Below are 13,604 nucleotides of genomic sequence, written 5' to 3' on the forward strand. Positions count from 1 at the left end.
GCTGCTCCTTTTACCAAGAGTTTAATTTAAAATTAAGTCACAGAGGAAAACTAAGATTATAACCTGATGGTGTGTTCAAGGCGCAGTATCAAAACACCAAGCCCTGCAATCCCTTATATTTCATATTTTGTGTTTCTTAAGACAGCCAGGATTTCCAGTTGTGTTTTCTGCATGTTAGAATTGGTGATATCATCATACTTGGATAGGAAGGAGCACCTGGAAGGTATCTACATCAACATTTCATGGTGTGTTTACAGGGATGTGAAGCTCTCTGTTACAGCCAGTAGCAGGAAAGCTGCAGCCTCCTCACCTGAGCTGGATTTACCAGATTTCCCTGCAGGAAACGACTTGGATGAAGAACATCTCCATCAGGGGTAAGCCCTTTGAAAACCATTTCTTTATCAGAACTGTCCAGGTCTGCTCCCAGATAAACGACTCCCATCCTTGGATTTTTAAATACTTGTCCATACAGAGATATCTCTGCCAGCCTGGGCTCTCTGTGGGTAAGGAGGGCCTTGACAAGAGCTCCATCCTCTGGGATGGCTGGGGAGCTGCCACCTTCAAGTTCCTTTCTGACCTCCCTTACTGAGAGGGAAGATCTCTGTACACACCAAGATCTGCCAGAATCATTGATCACACAACCTCCCTCACCAGCAAGCAGGGATGTGTTTAGTGCAGTCCCCAACACCTTTCTAGGAGTCAAAATCCCTGTAGCCACGCCTCTTCTGGCGTAGGGACAGCCTGGAGTCAGAGATCACACCCCCAGGTCAGAACCTGTTCTCACCCTGAGCCTTTGCAGGTTGTCTGGGCAGTTTCCTTCCACTTGGGGTGGTCTCACAGTCCTTTAACCCTGTAGGGATCTCCTCACCTGCTGTACCACACCCTCCCACATTTCCTGGGATGGGAATTTCCCCAAACACCCTCCAGTCCTGGCTTTGTCCCACCTTTCCCTGAATCCCCCCATTCCCTCACTCCCTCTGAGGAATTTCCCCATTGCCCCACCAGGCCTTGGTCTGCAGCCTGTCCTTGTCCTCATGGCACCATTACAAACATCAGCACCAATTTCTCCCTGCTTGGTCCTGCTCAAGTGTTTAAGGGCTTTAAGACAAACATGATTCCTGGTAATAAAATGGAAAATGGGCAGGACAAGCAGCAGCCTTTTAAACAGGTAAGGGAAAAAAAATAAATACTTCTGCCCTGTTCAACAGATTACCTCATATAATAAACAAAATATTCCTTATGTCCCATTTTATATTAATAAAAAACTATGCATTTCATTTCAAGGAAAGAATTAATGTTTCCTTAAAAAAAAGATTACCCATTACAGGAAAATTTGATTGGGTCCTGCTTGGTTTTTTCATACTGAAGGGCATTTTGGGCATTCTGCCTGAACAGAAAAGATACAGTATAACTGGTTTAAGAGTGGCAACTTCACCAGGTGCCTTCAAGTGAACTTCCAACAGAAAGTTTCAGAAGTTCTTTACTATTTCCCAAGATGCTTAAAGCCAAAGAATGAAAACCCACCAAAATGTTAATAATTCAGAACTTCCTGTGCAGATATTAGAAACAATATAATATTGGAAGTCCACAGCAGATCAATTTTCTAACAAATTGAATACAAGCAAGACCAACATTGCAACATGAAGTAGCAAAGTGAATCCTGATGGAAAAAAAATCAAAATTCTAAACGGCTTTTACAAAAAAAAAAAAAAAATCACTACACACTCCAAGAAAGGCTCTGCATTAAGCACTCAGCAGTTCACATTCTTCTACTGTGAAGCAAGACTAACACCTGGTACTAAATTATCCATTTAGTTTTCAAGAAACTCAAGTTCTTTACATTCCTAAGGCAAAAATGAAAAAGAAATTGGTTATTCATGAAAAGAAAACTAGGCATGTGCTCTGCAAGGGAAATCCTCCTCCCATACTACTTTTACCATTACTACATTAAAAAAATCAAAAAGTTATTCTTGGATTGATGACAACTCTTCAAAAAAGTGAATAAATAATTCAAATAATTCAATATTAGGTATTTAAACATCTCTGCACATGACTGGAGTGTTTGCTTTGCTATGGGGAAGCCACGAGGGCAAACGAGCTGGTACCTGAGCTCCCCTACCACTGCCTTCTGTACAAGGGCTTTGGAACAGAAAGCTGATCCAGCTTCCTGAAAATCCTGGCTGCTCCAAGGCCCATCTCCAGCAGCCCCTCCGAGGCCACCCCGGCTGCAGTGCCTGGACACTGATCCCAGAGGGTCCCTGTGCCCCACGCCAGCTCCTGGGGCACTGCTCCTGCCCTGCAGGGACAGCCAGCAGCCAGGGGTGACTGAGCTCTGAAAGCAGCTGCAAGGGAAGGGGAAAAAGCCAGAGAGCAGACAAGGATTCATTCCAACCTTTACTTTGTTTGCTCTTTTTTTTGTTTGTTTGTATTTTTTTTTTTTCAAATAGAGCTTCCATGCAGAGTTCTCCAGAGTAAGTGCTGATGCCGGAGCCTGCCCCGCCGGCCTTGGCACTGCCATAGACACTTCTGCCACATGGGAGGAAAAGCTTTTGCTACATGACTTTTTTTTTTTTTTTTTTTTTCCAAACTTATAGGCCAACAACATGTTCTCATCTGAACATTACAGTTAATGAGTGCTATCAAGAATTCCTAACAAAAACTGTACATGAGTTTACAAACGTATTAACATATAAATAATGAGAAGCTTCCTGCCTGGAGCCTCCACAGTAGTCTTTTTGCTTGAGAATATAATACTGGAAGGGCAGACCCAATCCCTTTCCACAGCACCAGTCAGAGCTGGCTTAGTCCAGTCAGCCATTCTGCTCAAGCATCACAGGGTTTTTCTTCAGTGCCTCTGGCTTTGATAAGCAGTCTGTCATACTGTGCAAAAGCAAGAGTCCAATGCCTTTGGGAAGGAATCCTGCTGCTGAGAGGCCTCTGCCACCCGGTCATCGTTCTGGTCCGAGCTCCTGCTGGAAGGTCCTTTTCTTCTCCCGACAGTGTTTCTTGTGGGCAGGCCAGTCCTTCTGCTGGCACTGCGAGCCGCAGTACCGCGCCACCTGGCAGCGCCCACAGATGTTGAATTCACGTAACTGGGAACAAGAGATGCCATTAGAGGGGCTGCTCAGGGCCCAGGAGAACCTCAGCATCACCGCCAGGGGACACCCCAGCAGCTTTCCCATGAGGACTCAACAGCATTCCCAAGGAGCTTTATGATCAGGGCTTCCAAACCTGTCACTAACAGGTGACAGGACAAGGCTGAACAACCTTAAGCTGAAGGAGGGCAGGGTTACAGGGGTACTGGGAAGAAATCCTTCCTGTGAGGCCCTGGGCTGCCCAGAGAAGCTGTGGCTGCCCCTGGATCCCTGCAAGTGTCCAAGGCCAGGCTGGATGGGGCTTGGAGTAACCTGGGATAGTGGAAGGTGTCCCTGCCCATGGAATGAATTGTGAAGTCCCTTTCAGCCTAAACCAATCTGGGATTCTATGAAATGCAAACACCCCACCACAAGTTTCAGAGAACCAGAAAGGTCTGAAGTAATTTCTGTGGCTGTACACATGCTCTTGTAAAATGGGCTTAATAGTAGACAAAAGCATTACACATTTGTTGTCACAATGCTGCTGTTTTGTCAACTTAAGTTCTGTTTCCAACTACAAACACCTGAAATTTATCAGGAGGGCTGCACAAGCTCAGCCACTGCCAAAGTTACTGTTATCCAGGGAGCTTTTGGGCACAGACCCAAATCAAAGGCACAGCTGCCTCTGTTTCAAATACAGGGAATTTAAGACCATTTTTGCAAATGTTCCCCTCCCCAAAGCAGAAAGTGGAACACAATGGGCTTAGCCTACTCAGCATGTGCTCTCACAAGAAAAGCCCCTGTTTATAGATAAGGCATCTGTGTGACAGAGGCATAGCCCTTGCACAGCTCATTCTCTCCCTCCTGATGTTGTTTTATCTTCCTCCAGCAGAACTTTTCCTCCCAGCTCTCCCCTGAATGAAGGCCACTGCAATTCACCTTCTGCTCAGGAAATGGTAACCAGATTATTTTTTGATTCCACGACTGTCAAAACCCTCTTACAATGCTTCCTGCTGTCTCACACAGCTGCTCACTCATCCCACTTCTGCTCCCTGCAGGAAAGCTTCCACCTGGCTTTTTCTGCACTCTGCAGAAATCACCCTCTTCCCAGCAGCCCAGTAACATCCAGTTCAAACCCACATTCCCTCCAACTGAAAATTATCACAGGGCCTGGAGGTTCAGGCCAAAGAAAACCTGAGTGGAAGAAAATCATTGCTTTTAGCCACAGAATGGCTTGCATAAAGCCCTACATTCTAAATAAATCAATCCCTAGACACACCATTAGCCTAAGGCATTCCATGCTCACTGCCAGCTCTCTGAACCCACCTGTTTTTCAATCATTGTGCAGGGAGGGTAGTGACATTCATAGTAAGTACAGGAGTTCTCTTCCTCCTCCACAACATCCCCATTAGCATTGTAGTATCTGGTTACATTCAGGACAGGAAACTGCTCTTCTATGGGGTCTGTAGGAAGCTGTTGGATTGCCAGCCAGTACAGACTTTGTTCCCTGGGAAAAAAAAAAACAAACAAACCACATACAAGTTTGGTACATAAATTCATCATAATCATACAGAGAAACTGCTTCCAAATTTATTAATAAGGTTAACATTGTATTTAGCCTCAGACTGCACAAACTGCTCATATATTGGGTACTTTTAAGGTTATTTTAGCCTAAGTGCAAACCCCAATAGTTTAAAGGTATCAATAAAGAAACATTCGCATTGAGCAAAATTAATTCTGTGCAAAATTATTCACACGAGTCGAAATTAATTTCTAGCTTGAAGTCTGTTTTTGACCCCCTCAAAATCATGTGAAGCATTTGTAATTCACTACAACATCTCGAAATCAGTTTAATCAGCTCTAAATACCCCAGTCTTAAAGCTGCTGCTGCAAATGTTTAAGGAGAAGAATGTTTAAGGAGAAGAATGAGTCTGTGGGTCTCATCACTGATTATCTAGATCCATCCTGGCATGAAGAGCTCGATGTGCTGAGTGGCATCAGTGAAACCCAGCCCCTGGGAAGCTCCCAGGAGCTGCTGGTGAGAGGTGCTGGAAGCTGAGCCCAGAACTCAGCCCGGGTGAGTCCAACCCCAACTCCCAACTCCTGTCATGATCACTCTGCAGCTCCCAGTTCCCACAGGTCACACAGGGATTTCGGTGCCGGGGGCAGAAGGCAGTGAGATATGCAGGTGTCCCTGAGCCTCTGCTCAGCTGGGAGGGCACAGGGGCCTCCTGCTCCACCTGGCACAGCAGGAACTGGGCACAACTCGAGGTGACATGGTCCCTGCACAGCAGGGCCATGAGCACACACTGTGCCCCAGGTAAGGAAGCCACAACAGACTGATGCATAAAGCATCCAAGGTTAAATCAAAAAGGCTCTGCCAAGGCACAAATCACTCAAAGGGAGGAGACAACATTTGAAGAGATTTTCATTCTCCCTGCCAGGTGCTGCCATACCTTTGTTTGCTTGAGATTTCCTCAGCCTTGGGCTTCCACCCCCACGGGACGAGGCGCAGATTGTCCAGGCGGTTGTCCACGGTCACCGAGTTCAGATGTACCACCTGGAAACCAGGAGCAATCCCTCCTCTGTGCCTCTCCCTGCAGGACACAAAAACAGCCTGGAGGTCAGTGCTGAACAGGAACAGCTCAAAAACAAAGGATCACAGCAATTCCAGAGGCAATGCGAGTTGGGACCCGCTGGCACTGGGCTGCAGAGACTCCAGTGGCTACTTCAGACAGGAGAAAGTGACTTTTCCCAGGAGGTGATTTTAATTATAAATTAGCGGAATCAAAAGACAGAGCGTAGAGCAATTTTAAGCATATTGCTTAGTTCCAGAGTCTACTCCTCCAGTTACTGCTAGAAATCCATGGAATTACAGTGTTCCTTGACAGGTGCCAATACTGGCCTATTATTTTCATAGGAAATTCTATCAGACATATTTGTGCAAGTTTGGCACTGGTGTGGAGTTACACACATATATTATTATTTATGAAGAAACATCTCTGAACAGCAACAGGACAAAGGTTTCACCGAGTATGCAAATGCTTTTTAGACTCTAATTGTGTGTAACACACTGGAAGTCTGAAATTACTCCACTGTTGACCAAGAGACACCTGAAATTTGCCCAAAACCCAAAGCAGGACTAAGCCAGGATGACTGCAGGGGGAATCTTCCCTACTGCCTTCTAAGAATTTTCATTTCCCCTTCCCCCTTATTTTCACCTCTCATTACTCTCTTTCATCAAGTATCAAGTTCACTGTCAAACACCCTCGTGCCTGGACAAGTTTTGGTATCACTTCTTTGCAGGAATCCCCATCCCAGCTGAAATGCAAGGCTTGGACAGAAGGCTGTGTCCCTGTGATTGTTCAGCCACAGGGAACTTCCCAGCACAGGAGAGAACAAGGACCAAGCAGAGCTGACAGCACTCACTGAGGGTAACCCAGCACCTCCTCCATGGAGACCTCCAGCAGCTTCTCTCAGCTTCATCCAAGCCCAGCATGACACTGAGTCCTGCTCAGCCCTCACTGGACATTCCAGTTCAAATAGTTAAATTAAGTTTCAAGAGATATTGACCTGAGATAAAAAATACCCCCTTTTTTTCAACCTTTACAAAGTTCAGCATTACCCAGCAGAACAGGAAATTAATTTTAATGTGACTTATAATGAAAAATGTAGGATTTTGCATTCTTGGTCAAAATCCATCAAGATATGTGTAAGTTTCTTACCTTGGGAGTAAGAAAAACTCTTGCACTTGACACTTGCCCTAAAACTTTGTAGAATTTAATGAGGAGAATCCCCTTGGAGAGGCTACAAGCAGCCCCTACACACTGACTGTGCTCCAGCATCCTCCAGGTAATTCCTTTGAGGACAGCCCTGCATGAGAACAGAGCCTGGAGCCCCCTGCCAGGGAGTCTGCTGGGCCTCCATGCAACAGGGAAAAGTTCTTCCCTTTGAAGGTAAAGCTAATAAAATCCTTCTTTTAGGGAAAAAGCAACCAAACCACACACGTTAAACCAAACAAACTGTATATGGCAAGGAGCCTGCTGAAGGAGGAATCCCAGACTCCCAGCTTGATTTGGGTTGGAAGGGACTTTAAAATTCAGCTCATTCCCTGCCATGGGCAGGGACACCTTCCACCATCCCAGGTTGCTCCAAGCCCCATCCAGCCTGGCCTTGGACACTGCCAGGGATCCAGGGCCTCCCCACCCTCCCAGGGAACAATTCCTTCCCAATCTCCCATCCAGCCCTGCCCTCTGGCACTGGCAAGCCATTACAGTAAAAGCTGCTTTGGAGCTGCTGAAGGCCAGCAGAGGGTCTGGCAAAGGGAATCAGGAGTCCTGAGGGCTCCAAGTGGGAAGCCAGGAAGCAGTGAACTGCTGAAGGTGAGCACCAGTCAGATATGGGGACAGGGAAGGAGTTAAGGTCCTTAGAATGAGCCTAAGACAAAGTGCCAGCTGGAGAGATGGGACAGATAGGAGACAGGAATCTGGGAGGAGGAGACAGAAGTTCAGAGCAAGAACAGACTGTGCAGCGGGGAAAGGAAAGGGGATTCCAAGACTAAGTTAAAAAATATTTTTGATTTTATTAGATGAGAGATTAGAAACTGCTGGAGTTGTGGAAAAAGAGGCGATTATGAGAGATTGTCCCTGACACTGGGATGTCACAGCAGTGGCACATACCTACCCCTGCTCCTCCACAGCCCGGATCTGCACCTAACACCCCAAAAGGCAAATTCTGACCAAGTCCTCTCCCACACTGAGCCAGTCTTTACCTCCTTGTATGAAACCACATTTATCTACATCACTGCCAGCTTTTCTGTGGCCTCAAGTGACAAAAGCCTAAGCAAAGGTGGAATTTGGGCCTTGTTGGTGAGCAGTCAGTGTTAAACACCACTGCAGAACCAGAAATGCCAGATTCAGGGAGGTCTCTTCTCTCCACACATCAAGAGGGAAGCTTTGAACACACCTCCACTGCCCTCCACAGGCCTCTCTTTGACCACCCCAGTTCATCCCAACTGAGCAGAGAGGACAGGCTGTGCAGAACCTGCTTGTCCCTTGCAGAAGGAGCAGAGGAACAGCCTCAGTAATGCAGCCAAAACTCCTGCAGAGCTGGAGCTTCTGCCTCCCCCTGCACTCCTGGGCTCCTGCAAGATGCCAGGCAAAACCCTTCCCCCCAAGACTTCTCAGGGAATTATCTGGATTCTGTTCTTTTGGTATTTCAGCAGCTCAGAACTCAGGACTGGAATAAAGAGCAGACACAGCAATTCCAAGCACCAGGAAGCAGAACTGAGCCTGTTATAGGCAGCAAGATGGCAAGTGCTCTTAAAAAAGCCCTTAAAAACCCCCAGAAATCAGGTCTCGGATGTCTTTTTGAACATGCAGTTGGTGCTACTTATGACTAATCCACTGCTGCTGCTGTTCCCCAGGGAACATCTCTGCACCCAGCAGAACACAGAGCTGGGATTGCTCCACAGGGAATGGCTGAGGGGATGACACTTCTGCAGAGACATCCAAACCCTGCTTTGGGGGAGCCAAAAGTCCATGTGGAAATCACAGCAAGCACCAGAGAGGCTGAAGAACCAGCAGGAAGTTCTCCCCAGAAGAGTTTTTTGCAGCTCAGGTTGGGAATTTCCAGTTTTTAACTGCCTTTTGATCCCACAGTTCCTTCTACACAGGGCTCTGGGAGAAGGTCCCTGTCACTGCTGCAGCTCCAGCAGTTCCAGGCTTTCTATCCCAAGGGCCTCATGACATGAACAAAGATACTTGCTTAACTAGAAAAGAAAAAAAATTCAAAAAAATCTCTTTTACTTGCATCTACCATATGCTACTCACTGTATCTTAAACCAAAGGCACAAAATTGGGTCAGTTTTTCATGGGTTTGGGGGGTCATGTGCAGAGAACAACTGAATAACACACCTACACCTGCAGTAATCCACGTTCTTTGGTTTTCCTCACCCAAGGAGTGAGGCTGGCACTGGGAGGTGCAATCACTGCCTGGCTTTGCCCTGACTCTCACAGGCTCCAAACCTCCAGCAGTTCCCCTCCTCACCCAGGCCAGGACCTGCCCCTCCTCTCCAGTCCTGCTCTGTGCTCACAGCAGCCCCAACTGCTGTTTAGTAGGGGCAGAAGCTTCACAGCCCTGCAGAGACTCAGCCCCTGACTTGCAGTGTTTGAGCTGCAACCAAAGATCAGCAATACAAACATCTTCATGACCAAAAGGAATTCACAGCAACTGCAGCTATTTTATATTTTCTAATCAAAAAATCTGACTACAACTTCAGGACTGCAGCTCTGCCTGCCTGGCAGCTGACACCCCCCTCTGTGCCTCTCCAAAATCCCCATTACAGACAATCTCTTATTTTTAACCCCAGCCCATGCTCGAGTGACACAATTTGAATTTCCTAACTGAATATGCTCAAATTACTTCCTAATTTGAGTAAAACAAGCCAGAAGAGGCAATGGCTGGGCTGTGTCATGAACAAATAGCTGGGTTGTCAACATTTGCACAGCCTTCAACAATTGACCTGAATAATTCCCAGGTGCTGTTTAATGCTACTTACAGATAATAATTACAACTGTCTGAGGTTCACAGTTAGCAGCAGCTGTCAGTGATTTGTTCCACATACTGCAGCCAATTTCATAATTTCAACAAAGTTCTATGTGCAATAAGATTAAACATTAACAGATGCAGGTGAAAATCCATATTTAATAAGCAGAATGGAAATAATAATAATCTGATTTTCTTCCTGTCTCCTTCCTCCTGTGCAGAGCCTGGTTCCAGGGGATAAAAGGTAACCTGGAATGATAAAGGGCATCCTGGGCACTGTGACTTCCAAGGATGTGGAACTGAACAGAAAATATGCCTAATTTTTCCAAAAAGGCTTTTAAAAGAAATAGGATTTCTTCAGCAGATCCCTTTTCTACGAACCCATCAACATCTAAAAGGAGCAAGAGATGAGCTCAGAGGGTGAGCTGCTCTCACAAATGAGAAAATTGGCCCCTGAAACTTAATGTTCATTCTATGAAGGATTTCAAGGATTTGTAAATATGGGAAATAAGATGCAGCAGCTGATATGAACCAGCAGCATCACCTCAGGCAGCATCACCTCAGGCAGTTCTGCAGAAAGCCATAAAAAATACCTCAAAGTTTTAAGTTATCAGTTCCCTCTGTCCAGTGCTCTGCCAATTCCCAGCGGGCAAAAAACCCCACAGCAAACCTTGCAAGGTTTGTCTTCAGCTATTAAATGGTGCATGTCCCATTTTCTCCCCAGCTGAAGTTTGGGCAGCATTTCCCAGGTGTAAACAGGGTGTCCATGAACCACACTCACCTGTCTCTGCTTTCCCTGCCTGGAATCTTTCACAGGCTGTGCCGTGGGAGGACTCTGCAAACCCAAGTCCTGTGGGCACCCTGTTCCCAACTCTCCTGAGGGGACTGAGGTTATTAAATCACCCCAGATAAGTGGGTGGCAGCAAACTAAACCCTTGGTTTTTCACTCCCTCCAATACCCACCAGAGCAGCTCGTGCAGGAGGCGGCCTGAGCCCCGGCCTCGGTTCTTGTCGAAGGCATAAGCGAAGATTTTAGCACCATTTCCATCAGCATCCACCTCCATCCGAGCCTGGGGGGAAGGGAAAGGCTCTGAGATCATCCCCACAAGGGGCACACAGCACCTGCTCCCCCGGGATGGACCCAACCTTTCACTGCAGGTCTGAGCTCAGTGGGATCTGAGCGGTCTCAAACCCCCAGGGGCACCCAAGGGGAGTGCCCAAGGTCTCAAACCCCCAGGGGCAGCCCAGCTGGAGTGGCTGGGAAAGGGCAGGAGGAGCTGGGGGCCTGCCTGGATAAAGGACAGCAGGAATGCAGCTCTGGGGCTGGGATTGATGGCAGGATCCACACTGTGCCTGTGCAGCCACCAGGGCTTTGCTTGCAGCACTGCCACGGTGCCCACCTCAGTGGCAAAGGGAGGACCTGGCGTTTTTCCTGCACTCCACAAAACCCTGTTGGTGCCAAAGCTCCCCAAGTGCAGTAAGAACCTGATTCATTTGGGACAGTCAGAGTGTGCTACCACCAGTGACAGAGACACTCACAGGGGCTGCCAGAGGGGAGGAATGGACAAACAGGGAGTGTTCTAGCAATGGCAACACCCAAACTCCTAAAATTCCTAAGAGCAGCCCTAAAGTGTCCACTGGAATGCAGAAACTTAGCAGATGATGGTCCCTCCTCCAAAAAAAGCCTCATTTGTTGAAGATTTTGTAATCATTGTCTTTCACTTTCAAAGCCTTGGTAGAACCCACTTGCCCTCTTCCAGTGGATGTGAAGAGGAAACATTTTTTTCTCCCATAATCAGTTACAATAATACAGGTTCTCCTCATCCAAGACTAAGTGCAGAGTGAACATTTTTAATGTTTGCCAAACCACGGGAGGACAAATTATCAGTCCTCCAAAAGCATACAAATAGTATGAAAACTAAAAATTTTCTAATAAATTAGTAAATATATGTTTTAAAACAACGTTTATCTAATTGAGGAATAAAAAAAAAAGAAGGGAAAGAAAACCCAGAACTTTTCCTGCTTGGAAGTCTCCACGTTGGGACTTGAACAACTTAAAAGTGGTTCTATTTCCCCCAGTGAGTGGGGAGTTGCAGACACAGCACTTCCACGAGCGGTTTGGCTGGAGCAGGGCACAAGGAACGGAAAACGCCGAAGCTCCAGCGGAGCCCGAGCACCGCCAGCCCCGGGAGGCGCGGGGCCCGGAGTCACAAAACCCGGTACGACACCGCGAGGGGAGCGCGGGCAGCGGGCGGGGCCCCTCACCTCGAAGGAGTAGCTCTCCACCAGCGGGATGTCCTGCTCGTCGATCAGCGTGTACTTGGTCTGGAACAGAGCGAGAGCGCCGTCAGCGCGGCGGCACGGCCCCGGTCCGCACGGCACGGCTCGGCGAGGCCCGGCACCGCACGGTACGGCCCGGAACGGCCCCGGTTCCACACGGCACGGCTCCGTAAGGCCCCGCACGGCCTCAGCACGGCCTTTGCGTGGCCCCAGCACGGCCCCAGCGGCGTGGTAAGGCCCGGTAATGCACGGCGCGGCCCGGCACAGCATCTCCCTCCCCGCCCGGCAGCACCGCCCGTCCGCCCACCCGCTGCCCCCCGCCCGCCCGGCCGGACCCCTGGCCCTGGCCCCGGCCCCGCCGCCCCCAGCCTCTCCCGGCGCGGCGGAGCCCGGCCCGCCGGCGCCCCGCTCTCACCTTGCCGGCCACCCGCCCGAGCCGCACGATGCCCAGCTTGAAGTCGGTCATGGCGGGGCCGGGCCGGGGCCGCCGCTCGCCCCGCGCCGCTGCCACGCGCCGCCGCCTCGCGCACACCCGGGGGGCGGGGCCGCCGCGCCACCGCCCCCCCCGCCCCTCGGCCAATGGCGGCCCGCGCCACCGCCCACCCGCGCCCTGCGGACCAATGGCGACCCGCGCCGCCCTGGCGTCACTCCCGCGAACGCCGCCGCCGCGGCCAATGGGCGCGCGGCGCGCCGCGGCTCGGGTCACGTGGGACGGGGCCCCGCGCGCGCGGGCGCGGGCGGCGCGGGCGCGGGAGGCGCGGGCGGTGACGTCACGTTCGCGGGAAGCCTCGTGCCGGCGGCAGCGGGGGCGCGGCCGCGCTTAAAGGGATCGCGCTCCGCCGGGGCCCGAACGGGGACTCCGGGGACGGGAACCGGGCCGGGGACACCCGCGGGGAACCAGGAAGGCGAGGGGACACACCCCCAGGACAGGAGAGCCCCGGGCTCGTTGCCGGCGGCACAGGGCGGCGGCGGCCCCGCCGCGTGGATGCGCCGGCTCTCGGGCGCTCCGGGGGCGCGGACACCCCGCGCAGCCTCGACGAACCGTGCGGGAGGGGATCAATGTCCAGAGCTGAAGAGACCCACCGGGATCACGGAGTCCAACTCCCGGCCGTGCCTGGGACAGTCCCTCCCTGTGCATCCCTGAGAGCGGCGCTGGGGTTTGCCCGGGGCTGTTGATGCGACCCAAACTTGCCGTGCCCTGCCTTGGTACAGGCAGCCAGGCTCAGCTGGGACAGGACAAAGGTACCACAGAGCTGTCGTGGGGTCACCCCAGGAGACTCCCTACGAGGGCAGTTACTGCCACAACTTTCAGCCGTTCCAGCTCTGGGGGTGACTTCAGGACCTGTAAGGGTGTCACAGCAGTTTTTTGGTTCAGTTTTCTGCCCACGGTATCCTCTGCATCTTCATTCCCTCAGAGAACCCTGAGGATTTGTGGGATCCTTCTCCCAGGGCTGCTGCATCTGCTGATCCCCAGCCTGGATTGATCCCAGGAGTTGCCCTGACCCAGCACTCAGCCTGGTTAAACCTCCTGAGGTTGCCATGGGCCACTGCCTGAGCTTGTCCAGGTCTCTCTGCATGGCATCACATCCCTCTGTGTCACTGCACCCTCAGCTCGGTGTCACCTGCAAGGCTGCACTTGATCACTTCATCTATGTCATTAAAAAAGATACTAAATTAAACAATAAATTAGGAAGATGGGTTTAA

General features: G+C 50.1%; 1 protein-coding gene across 1 annotated transcript; it reads right to left on the minus strand.

Moving 5' to 3' along the window:
• Window positions 1-2,153: 2,153 nt before the first annotated feature.
• On the minus strand, window positions 2,154-12,431 carry ZMYND19 (zinc finger MYND-type containing 19). The gene is made up of 6 exons (XM_066332527.1): window positions 12,316-12,431; window positions 11,886-11,945; window positions 10,584-10,690; window positions 5,531-5,671; window positions 4,401-4,581; window positions 2,154-3,092 (listed from the first exon to the last, which is right to left on the minus strand). Exons 1-6 carry the CDS (start codon window positions 12,364-12,366, stop codon window positions 2,949-2,951), a joined length of 684 nt encoding a protein of 227 aa, XP_066188624.1. The 5' UTR covers window positions 12,367-12,431; the 3' UTR covers window positions 2,154-2,948.
• Between the last annotated feature and the right edge of the window lie 1,173 nt (window positions 12,432-13,604).

Source organism: Sylvia atricapilla, chromosome 19 (assembly GCF_009819655.1).
Source record: "Sylvia atricapilla isolate bSylAtr1 chromosome 19, bSylAtr1.pri, whole genome shotgun sequence".
NCBI classification, from domain to species: domain Eukaryota; kingdom Metazoa; phylum Chordata; class Aves; order Passeriformes; family Sylviidae; genus Sylvia; species Sylvia atricapilla.